General features: G+C 34.9%; 1 protein-coding gene and 1 long non-coding RNA gene across 2 annotated transcripts; both read right to left on the minus strand.

The window, feature by feature from the left end:
• Nucleotides 1–1,901: 1,901 nt before the first annotated feature.
• On the minus strand, nt 1,902–5,587 carry LOC114188998. The gene is made up of 4 exons (XR_003605542.1): nt 5,070–5,587; nt 4,579–4,660; nt 2,749–2,883; nt 1,902–2,661 (listed from the first exon to the last, which is right to left on the minus strand). It is a non-coding gene; the product is annotated as an uncharacterized LOC114188998 (long non-coding RNA).
• A 3,392-nt stretch (nt 5,588–8,979) lies between these two features.
• Nucleotides 8,980–11,004, minus strand: LOC114187497 (transcription factor MYC2-like). The gene has a single exon (XM_028075757.1). The coding sequence runs from the start codon at nt 10,603–10,605 to the stop codon at nt 9,391–9,393; it is 1,215 nt and encodes a 404-aa protein (XP_027931558.1). The 5' UTR covers nt 10,606–11,004; the 3' UTR covers nt 8,980–9,390.
• Between the last annotated feature and the right edge of the window lie 616 nt (nt 11,005–11,620).

An 11,620-nucleotide genomic window follows, 5' to 3' on the forward strand; every position in this document is an offset into this window, starting at 1 on the left:
AGTAACCGGTCTAGGCCAGTAACTTAAGGAAAGTAAGCAAGAACTTGACAAATTCAGAAAAATACCAATAAGACCCATAGGGCCCACGATGATCGAACTAAGGGACCTGGGCTAAGGCTCATGCCCACGTACAGCCCAAACAAGGGTTCAACCCATGACGACATAATTAATAATCTATAAATATGCATGGACCCCAGCAATTAAAGGTAAGCATTCATTAATCCCTTAATCACGAGATTTGACTTTTTGAGAGTTCTTGCTGACTTGAGCATCGGAGCCTTCTCCGTAAGTAACCCCTCCCGGGTCCAAACCGGTCCAAACCGGTCCAAAATGAGATACCAATAGATAGCATATACCAGCCAGAAGGAAGCCTACTGAGGAGATTGTGGATTGAGGTATGGTAACGTTTGTATCTGGCGTCTCTTATTTGTTCTCCACAGGAACATATATGTTGTTCGCAAACCTTGGATGAAAAAGACATTGATATTTGCATCGAAATATATATATATATATATATATATATATATATATATATATATATATATATATATATATATATGTCATATTAATGCATTTGATGTGTACTTTTTTGAAGTTAACATCCATCCCACATTTGCATTTTCATTGGAAATTTTATTTTTAATTATGGACTGGTATTTGTCTGAAATGTGTCCATAATGTTAACAATTGCATTAAGTGCTTTGATAACATTTATTTGAAACTATGATTTTTCATTGTCCAATGAAATGTGTCCTAAATCTATGATTGTCTGCAAAGGAATATTGGTAACTTACTGAGGGCAAACCAAATTCTTTGTCAAGACACATTTGAAAGTGTCAATTATAATTGTTTTGTACTCTTTTTACTAAATGTATCATTGAAAAAGATAGTTATTTAGGCACAAGAATATGTATGTTTTTACTAAGTCAATTCTTGTGTAATTTTTTTAAGTTAAATAGTAGTTACTACATTGAGAGGTTTATTCATCATTTAATGTTAATCCAAGCATTTCATTCTGATTGGCATTGAGGGCAAAGCAAATTCTTTGTGAAGACGCATTTGAAAGTGACACTTATAACTGTCCAGTACTTTGTGTACTAAACCTATTGTTGAAAAATACAGTTATTTAGGCACAAGAATATTCATCTTTTTAGTAAGTCTATTCTTGTGTAATTTTTTTAAGTTAAATGTTAGTGATTACATTGAGAGGTTTATTGATTATTTAATGTTAATCCAAGCATTTCAATCTGATTGGCATTGAGGGGAAACCAAATTCTTTGTGAAGACGCATTTGAAAGTGATATTTATAATTGTCCAGTGCTTGTGATCATTAAATAAGTGTCTTTCTGAGTTTTAGTTTCTGTCCAACACCAATACCACGAATATTGATTGATTAAATCATTGGGGGTAAACATGTTTTAAATCAAATTGAGTACATATCTTGAACTGAGCAGTGACACAATAATTAAAATATCATTCAATGGCCAAATGGAGCCCCTCAATATGTGCTACAAGACATGTCTTTTTACACTTCCATAACTGCCTTTCTGACATGTACTTTTTGTACAACAGTGTTAGAAACATTATTGATTAATCACGTAATGTGTCCTAAAGATGTTTGAATTTATTTTAAGTACATGACTTGAACTTGGAAGTGCCAAAATAATTTAAATATCATTCACAAGTCAACTAGATCCCATCAATATCTAGCACATGACATGTCTTCTTATAGTTCAATAAGTGTCTTTCCTAGATGCAGTTTTTATACAACACAGTTAGCAGAAATATTCATTCATGACATCATTTCTCTGCTAAACATTTTTCCAATGTAGTTCACAGTGCACATAAATAACATGAACTACAAAAATTGTAATCAATAAGTTCATTATAGAGTACCACACATACTTCTCAAAAGTCAATATTCATCAATTGCAATTCTTCACAACAAAACAAATTCTACACAACCATAGGTTTCATACATTTGCAATGATATTTCATTTGCACCAAACCAAAAAACCAGACACATCCTCTCGTCACCATTTGCAAAACTATTTTGGTATCCCTTTCTTCTTTGGACCATACCCTACAAACGAACTTTGGATTAGATAACTTTTGAACCGTAACCATGAATGATTCCTCATACGCATGTACATATTGTTGTTCTTTACATTTTTGTCTTCTACATTATTTGAATCTTATACTAATTCATCTTCACCTTTGCTAGTGTATTCCAAGTTACAGCATTAAGAGTAACATAATACCTCAGAACTGCCAATCCTTGAAAGTAAGTCATTCCCTTCAATTGTAAAGGCATTTCATTTCACAAGAGTCTTCCATCATGTGAGTCATTCAGGGATATGCTGCTCTTCATTTGGAACATGATCTTCACCCAAATTGGTAGGAGAAACAAATTCATCAAACTTTTCTTCAGTTGTTTTTGTTTTCCTCTCATCCATAGTTGCTTTTAACTTACAAATGGCTCCAAATCAATATCATGTTATTATTGTTCAATTACACCCATAAGCTGCTCCTTTTTTGGGTTCCACCAGAGACATCGTCTTTTCTCTTTCTTTTGTCACACTCACCATCACGTTTTGATAAAGCTTCTTTGACAACTAAGAGACCTAGTTCTTCCTTAGACAGACAAACATCATGAAGAATCTGAAATATTTTTTGAAAAAACCAACAACATTAAATAACTAAACAACTACAATAACAAACATCAACAAAACAAATAATATACAATACCACATGATTTTCAAAACTACATCTTATTGACACATCTCCGACTTTGTAATCAATCCAACGTAACAACCTTGGAAATTTGGATTTCATAATTGCACCCTTTCTCTTCACAAGCAAGAAGTGATCAAAAGCTCATAGCTGCAACATAAAATAATCCAATTAATTTAAAACTAAGTAACAAATTCATATGACAAAAAAAAAACGCTACAACAAAAATTTATGGAAAAAGTTAGTTACCATGATTTACGTACAATAAATATACACACCCCCACAACATGGAAGTGTTTATGATGTAATTGCTTTTTCAAAATAATTGACACGCTACACAAACTCCCAACCAAGTACTCATAGATGACACGACCCAGTTATATTTAACTAGACTAGTCAAATCATCTACAATTTTGAAAAGTGTCACAAATATTGTTCCATTTCTATTAGGCAAAAGAAACTCAGATATGCCTAACAAAATGTACAATCGGCAAAAATCTTCTACATCAAGACACTCACACTTAACTTCTTATTCAATAAACCAATATATTGTCACTAGTGCAGAATTGCATTTTTACCTCGCCTTATAGGCCTCGGTTGGCGAGGAACCGAAGCATATAATGGCGCGGTGGCAATTTTGCAATTACAGGCAACTTTTATGCCTCGGTTCACATAAAACCCGAAGCCAAAAGCGGTTATAGGCCTCGGTTCAAAAAAAACTGGTGCCAAAAGGGGTTTTAGGCCTCGGGTGTCAGGGAACCGGGGCCAAAAGGGGTTGCTAGAAATTTCAAAAATGCCATTGACGTTGGCACTTATAGGCTTCGGTTGGGTAAAAGCCGGTGCCAAAAGGGGTTTTAGGCCTCGGGTGTTAGGGAACCGGGGCCAAAAGGGGTTATATGCCTCGGTTCTAAATTGAACCGAGGCCATATAGTTTAATTAGGGCACAAAAACGCGAACCCCTCTACTTCTTCCTCGCGCGCCGCTACAATTCGTTCCTCTGATTCCAAGAACTCAATCCAAGAAGGCACACCCATACCCCCATAAACTCTCTCGCAATGCTTCCAACGCTCTTTGAAGAGCAGGCTTCTTTCTCATGGTAGACCTTCTCCACCACTCCCCTTCCTTCTTCAAAGCGCCCCAAAACTCAACCATCTTCACCATCAGAGACTCCGCCATCAGAAACACCTCACACCCCTTTTGTTCTTCCAACCACTCCCTCTCCAAGAAAGGTGTTCACTGGAACCGCGTCGTTCACTTGCTCCGTGCAAAGGGCTACGCTTCGTTCTCCATCGCACTGCATTCTCTGCCTTTACTTCTCCGTCGCCTCACTCAGCCGCCGATTCAGCTCCACTTCGCACGCCTCCACAGTGCCGACAATGTTGCACCACTGTGGGATTCTTCGTTGAGAAAGATTTCCAACTGCAACGAAAAAGAAGGAACACACTCCCTCCGCATCGACGATCATCTGTTTAGGCTCTTCAGAGAGCTTTTGTGGCCGTAATCAACGCGATAAAGTCGTTGCCGATGTCGCAAAAAATTTAATTAAAAAAATATTTTTACCCTATGGCTCCGGTTCATTTAGAACCGAGGCATAAAATGGACCTTATGGCTTCGGGTAACAACCGAGGCCAAAAGGGGTACCTTTTGGCCTCACCCCAATATGCCTCGGTTCCAGACCCGAGGCAAAATGAGAAAAATAACCGGGGCAAAAAGCCCTTACTGCACTAGTGTGTGTTCTACAAGAATGCCTGAAATTAATCTGCAAATATTCATATTACAAACCATAAGTTAAACTTATATTACTAAAATATAAATGAACTTACAAAGCAACAAAAACTAAAATACCTGACTTATATCACTACAATCTTCAACTTCACAACCTTCATTAACTTCACAACCTTCACTAACTTCACTCATGTCAACTAACCTGAAACACATTAAGCAATTCAATTAACATAAATTAGGCATAAATCACTACAATTTAGCAATTCAAACACCATAATCAATCAACCATTCAAATTGCACACAACAATGTCAACTACCCTGAATTCAATAAGAAATAATCAAACTCATTCCAAAAGAGCTTTAATGATACACAATACAAAAAAAAAACCATCAAAACAACAACTTACACACACAAACAAGTAGTCTTCCGTTCACTTAATGTACAAAAAAAATCAAACTTCTCTTTAATGAAAGATGGAAGACAATCAAACTTCGGTTCAAATCTTTTTCCCAACAAATGTTTATTAACAACTTTCCTTTCAATGCATCACGAGTCACACAATAAGAACTAACAACTTCATGCCAAAAAACCATGAAAACAGTCAACTAACCGTGTTATGAGACAACACAAAAAAACTTCGCTTTTTGTAGGCACCCAATCCTTCAGCCAAACGGTCCATCGTCTTAACAAGCCTTCTCACTTTCAAAACATGTTTTGTTTGAGAAACCCTATCACCTCTTCAATTTTTTTTTCGAAACAGAACCAAACTGATATAAAAGGAAGAACGAGGAACGTCTATTTTGGGGTAGATCTGAAAACTAAATTTACTTTCCTTTTCGAAAATAATTTTAGCACCAAAAACATATTTGCATTTGGAATTGAGAGACGACAAACACATCTAAGATTGAGAGGCAAGCGAAAGCACCTTTCATCTTGGGAACAAGAAACGAAAAAAAAATTATAAAAATATTTTTAGCACCCAAAACATATCTGCATTTCTAATTAAGAGAGGAGAAACACACTTGAGATTGAGAGAGCACCGAAAGCACCTTTCATTTGGGGAAGAAGAAGAAATGAATAAAAAATTAAAAAACATCTTCTCATACATTTTCCCACAACTACATTCTTTCTTTCTCTGCTTTCTCAGCCAAGCGGGTCATTCCCACACGCCAATTCAATTCACACGTAATGCCCCACACACCTCTTCAATTTACAATTTTAAAAAAATAAAAAATATGATGCCACGTAGACGGGTAAGATAAAGGTAAAAAAAACCAGGTTATTCTATCATTATCTACTTCAAAGGTCAGGCTTATTTACTTTAGATCAGTCAGACTCATTGTTGTGTAAAATCAATAATAATAATATGTAATTTCATTTATGTATTATTCCACATAAATATGTCTAAAAGAATATGTACACTGAGTCATTGGCTATAGCATAACATAAATATCTTAAATAAGATAAGGGATGTCATAATATAAATAAGAAAGGATATTTCTATCGTTTTACGAAACAACCGTTTATTTGGTTCATGTGCAAAGCATTAAACCCATGGCATATTGGAGCTACAGTTCTTGACAATATTTGAGTCACTTTATATTTAATGAGAGGGAGTGCCTATAGCCGCCTTCTGTCATGTCATTATAACAGTTTCTTTCTTATTCTAAAGAGCCACACCATCATTTTCATTAGTGATACATGCAAGGGAAATGAACTTAATCATTACTTGTCATCCATCACCTGTCAAACTTCCTCTTAACTTTCTTTTCTCCCAAAACAACTTCTAATATGTGTCATGTGTTATTCCTGTCTTTGAAACTCGTGTTACTCGTGTCTAATAACGTCAAGTTGAAAAGGTTGTTCATAAACTTCCATATGGATGCCATATATATATATATATATATATATATATATATATATATATATATATATATATATATATATATATATATATATATATATATATATATATAATACACAATGTTTCAAAAGATGAATGCAATAAAAGAAGACAAATAAGTATTTGTATAATATATCATAATTATGATGACAACAAAGTCAATAAAGATATTACTCAATATTTGAGCTACTACATAAACAATAAAAAGCACTTTAAATCAACGAACCCATATATATGTAATAGTTTCGAACTCTTGTTTGCAAACTAAATTATGTCTTAGCTTTTGGTTTTTAGAATATGTAAAATAGTTATATTCTCTACTCTGAAAAGTAACTAAGAAAGTTTTATTATTTATTATTTATTACAAGGGAGTTTTCTTAAGAAAAACTTGTGATTATAGCTAGAAGTGATAGTTGAGTATACCTTATTTCTCAATTTTTAGAGAATATTATTGATAGGTATTAACTAATTAAGATTGGCTATTTTTCGTGATAAGTAGAGTGGTTATTTACTCTTCATAAGTAGAAGTGGTTATTTTCGATAACCATGTAAAGTGAATTATGTATTCATGATTGCTAGGTGTACTTGTTGTATTTGCTTAGAAAATTGATAGATTACTACAATCCTAAGTCTTAAGACAAAATTAAGCGTAACTCAAGAGTTTAGGATAAATTTGTATAAATTTGTTGTATTTTCTTCATTAAATAACCTCTGACGAAAATTCTAGTATTTATGTGAAAAAAGTGAGTTACTTGTACCTTCAATAGTAATTGATTTAATTATTTTTGCTTGGCATACATAAAAAATCATTTTAAGCAACAACACAAAATATTGAGTTAAATCACAAAAAGAGTGGACTAAAGTTTAGACAACAATTTTTTAGGCGTAGTCTAGGTGAGTGTAGTTATAGGTAATAGGCCGCGATTTTCAGTACGACAATAATTTTAAAATCGTTGCTTATAATCCTCATAAAAGGCAACGATTTTGATATATGTGTTTTTCAAAACTTCACGTTTTCAACACTGTGAACTCTTGGCGTTTTCAGTATAAAATCAAATGAAGGAAATAAATTCAAATTTTAGCGTTTTTGGAACTAAGTTTTGCATTTTCAGTCAAAAAAAGGAGGAAGGGAATATTTTTAATCTAAAAGCTTTAATTTTTAGTGTATTTTAGACCACATTTTTATAGATTGGCCCACACTTTTTACAATCAAGATTTATATAAATGTTGCTTAAGATAGTTTTTAAGGCACTTCTAAAAAAAATGTTGTCTTTACTATGTTTAAACCAAATTTTTACATCTGTCCTCTTGTTTAGTCTTGTTTAGTGTTGTTTAAAATCATTTTTGTTATAGTGGCAAACTGCTCTGAGATAGAAAATAATAAAAATTGTTAATTATTTGTCAAAAAAATCAACATTCACCGGTGAAAATGTTCCAGAGATAATCAACTTAATGATCAACATGTTCAACAAATCATACTCACTAATCAATTTTGGTAGATGTATAAAAAACTAGCAAGCCAAGATCCAGCTATAATTGAAGTTCTCCATGGATCCTAAATTGTGTTGTATGACTTTTGTAGATATATTATGCATATAGGTGTTTGTATAATTATTTTAGATATCTTCAATTCATTTTTAGAATTGACTTTTAGAATTCCGTTTTCTCTTTTTTCTCTAGTAGTATTAAACATTCTAGAGTTTCTACAATTTAATCGTTGTGTATTCCTTTTACTTTCAATTGCTTCATTAATTTATTTTCTCTCCTTACTTTTAAATTATTCAATTTACTTTTCTACACTTTATTTTTTTTTTAACTTTCTTGTTCCTAGATTAACTTTTTATATTTGTTGGAAGTCTGACATCGACCAAAAGACAAGACTAATTCACAATATATAAGTGGGTGCAAATTTTATCTTATAAATAAGCTTTGTAGGATTGAAATAGACTTAAAAATTTACTTCTTGACATAATATTAGAGCTATAACTTACACTATTGGTTTAAAATCTTTTTCTTAAACAGGTTTTATACTTGATTCCTTAGTTGAAATTTTGATATTTTTGTGGTTATAAATAAACTTGGAATTCAATGACATATAACAAGTTAAGGATAAAACTAGATAATTAACCATTTTTTATATATTGAATTTAATCATAATTTTTTTACCAGTGAAAATTTTATAAAAGTGTTATTATGAATAATGAATTTTAAAGAACGATCAACTTATACTAGCTCCTATGATCCACTTACAAAAGTGTTAATCAGGCTACTTATACGTGTATGTTAACAACAATGTAACTAAGTATATAATAAAAAAAAAGAAAGTCTAGTTAACTAAATATAATAATAATCTAATAATAGCAATGGTATTACGATTAATTTAGTTACTCAGTACAGGTGACGCCTAATCTTATTGGTTATGGAAATGGATCACCTTATTTTGCCATCCAATACTAGCTCATATGATCCACTTACAAAAGTGTTAATCAGGCTACTTATATGTGTATGTTAACAACAATGTAACTAAGTATATAATAAAAAAGAAAGAAATAGTCTAGTTAACTAAATAGAATAATCATCTAATAATAGCAATGGTATTACGATTAATTTGGTTACTGAGTACAGGTGACGCCTAATCTTATTGGTTATGGAAATGGATCACCTTATTTTGCCATCCAATACTTTTACATTGACTTTATATTTATTATTCTACCCTTCACTCTCTTATTCTTTTTATCTTATTTTTAATAACTAAATTACATTTTCAAATGGAAAGGATCATGTTAATTCCCTAGGCCCAAAATAACATACTAAAGGATGAAGAATTTGGTGTGTAGCCTAAAATAGATATACTCGATTATGTAAGGAGAGAAGGAACAAGAGTGGGCACATCGATTTACTCTGTTTGAACATTGATAAAACACTAGAAGCATGATCTGGAAATGGAGAAGGTAAAAAAAATGAGAAAGGATTCCAAATGCGAAGCAGCTGCAGAGAAATTTCTGCGCAGATAGGTTGAGAGAAGATGTCAAAGTCTGCGCCTAATAGCAGTTTGGAGAGCCTCTTGGGTGGTGAGGTGATGGGGAACTCTGACGACGACGTCTTGAAGCATCATCTCTTTGATGTTGGAGATTGTGGCATGCAGAACTTGCAAATTGACGTCCCTGAGAGCATCCATCAGCCGGGCAGAGGGGTGGTTAACGTTCAGGCTCTGCACCCTTATCATGGCCTCGGAGCCCAAGATCTGGACTTCAACTCTCATCTCAGTAGTTGCAGAGGAGGGTGCGGGAATGGATTGGGGTTGGACCTGCTCTGCCGGACCTTCCTGCTTGGCCTGGAACGCCACCTGGAGGTTGCTGATTTTGGCCTTCAGTTCATTTATATAATCAACGGCGTCCGAAAGCAGGGAGGCCTTGTCCATCTTGGACACGTTAGGGACAGCAGAGCGAAGAGCATAGAATCTCTGATTCAGCTTCTCTCGCCGCTGCCTCTCGGCCTCCACGTGATTTACGGGAAGCGCCTCACGTACCCTCCCCGCCCTTCTTCCCATCGTGGGAACGTTGTTGTTATTGCCTTCCGCATCATGATCAGAAGGCCCTGAAGACTCCGTCGACGATCCCTCCAATTCTCTTCTCCTCTCTCTCTCTTCCTCCTTGCCTGGAACCACCCACTGCTTGCTCACCGGATTCTCACTCCCACTCTCCCCCTCCTCTAACACCGATTTTGCCAGTTGCAGAACCCCATAATCCAGCTTCAGCACCTCATGCGAACCCAGCTCAAGGATCCCTCGTGCCACCGACACGCACACTAATGTCTGGATCCCATGCCTCCGTGCTTCCCCCACTCTCTCGTCACACTCCTTCACTTCAAACTCCTTCACCCCGCTCAACCAAACATCCACCCCCGAGCCGAAGGCACACCCCACCACACCGTCCCCGGCGGCATACGACCGAGTTTGCGACACCCTGTAGAACCATTCGATGTCGTTCACGTGGTTCCTCGTTTGTTCCTCCGGCATTCTGACTTCCGTTCCCTCTCTTCCCTTTGTGCCCATGAAGAAGCCGTCCCCATATTCCAGTGTGTCACGGGAGTCGCTGTCTTTGGTGGCTTGCCAGAATATAGCATACACCCACCATTCCTGACGGCTCTGCAGAATGAACTGTAGACGCTGCTGAAGCGCGTTTGCGTTTGAGACCACCGATGAGGATGCCGAATCTATAAATTCTCTCATCTTCCCTTTCATTTTCTCTTACTCAGTTTCTTCATACACTTTGCTGCTACTACCTTCTTATTAAGTCGAGTCCTTCCCAACTGACTCAGATACAATAATGTCTAAGGTTTCAGATGTAATCAACTAAGTCTCGACAAAGAAAAACAACGAAAATAAATTTCCTTTTAGCTGTGTGAATGGACCTTTCCTAGAGAAGATGAGAAATGGGAATTAAATGGTGTGTTCTTTGAATACTTTAGCTACGATGGAAGTTGTCGCGCCAGTTTCACGTGTGCACACAAAATTTGACTGCTAAAGTATATGACTGAGTTCGATGTATTGTATCATACATTCCCCTGATCTTTTTTCCCTAAATATAATCTTCATTCTTTTCATGTAACATTTTGTTAAACCCGTCAGCAAATAAACTTGTATGTGAATCACTTCCTTGTATTTTGTATGTAAACAAAATATTATAATTTATAGACTCTAGTTTTATTTTTCTATCTCTAAGTCTTAATCTGTGTCATTAAGATAGAATTATTACCTGTTAACCAATACAATAAACCTATGACCCTTCCACTCTAAAATATACAAAACTCCTAGACAAATTAACAACCTATAAACAACCCATTCGATTTTATTTCATTTAAGTTTATCTAACAACACTTCCCCTTGAACTTAAATTCCTACTCTTCATCCTGACTGTGCCACATACGGTCTCATACTTATTCCTATCATTAATAGTAAGATTCTTTACTTTATTTATAGTTGACTTACTTTTCTCTTTGGCCCACTTATTCTTCTTTTTTGTAGATGTGTAATTCGCTTTTATTGTGGCTAACTTGTTCTACATATTCTTAGCGACAATTTTGTTTTTAACCATGTTCTTTACTATCTTATTATCCGACTTATATTACCTAGGTTCATATCAATATATTGATCTCCTTTTGAGTTCTCCACTTGGTCCACTGACCTATCGACATGCTCTACCAAGTTGTCTACATGCTCTACCGAGATATACACATTCTCTACTGAGTTATCCACA

The sequence above is a fragment of the Vigna unguiculata genome, chromosome 6 (genome assembly GCF_004118075.2).
Source record: "Vigna unguiculata cultivar IT97K-499-35 chromosome 6, ASM411807v1, whole genome shotgun sequence".
In the NCBI taxonomy this organism is placed as follows: domain Eukaryota; kingdom Viridiplantae; phylum Streptophyta; class Magnoliopsida; order Fabales; family Fabaceae; genus Vigna; species Vigna unguiculata.

Bases quoted from the DNA above. Each gene is read 5' to 3' on its own strand.
- LOC114187497 (XM_028075757.1), bottom strand. From the start codon at position 10,605: ATGAAAGGGAAGATGAGAGAATTTATAGATTCGGCATCCTCATCGGTG.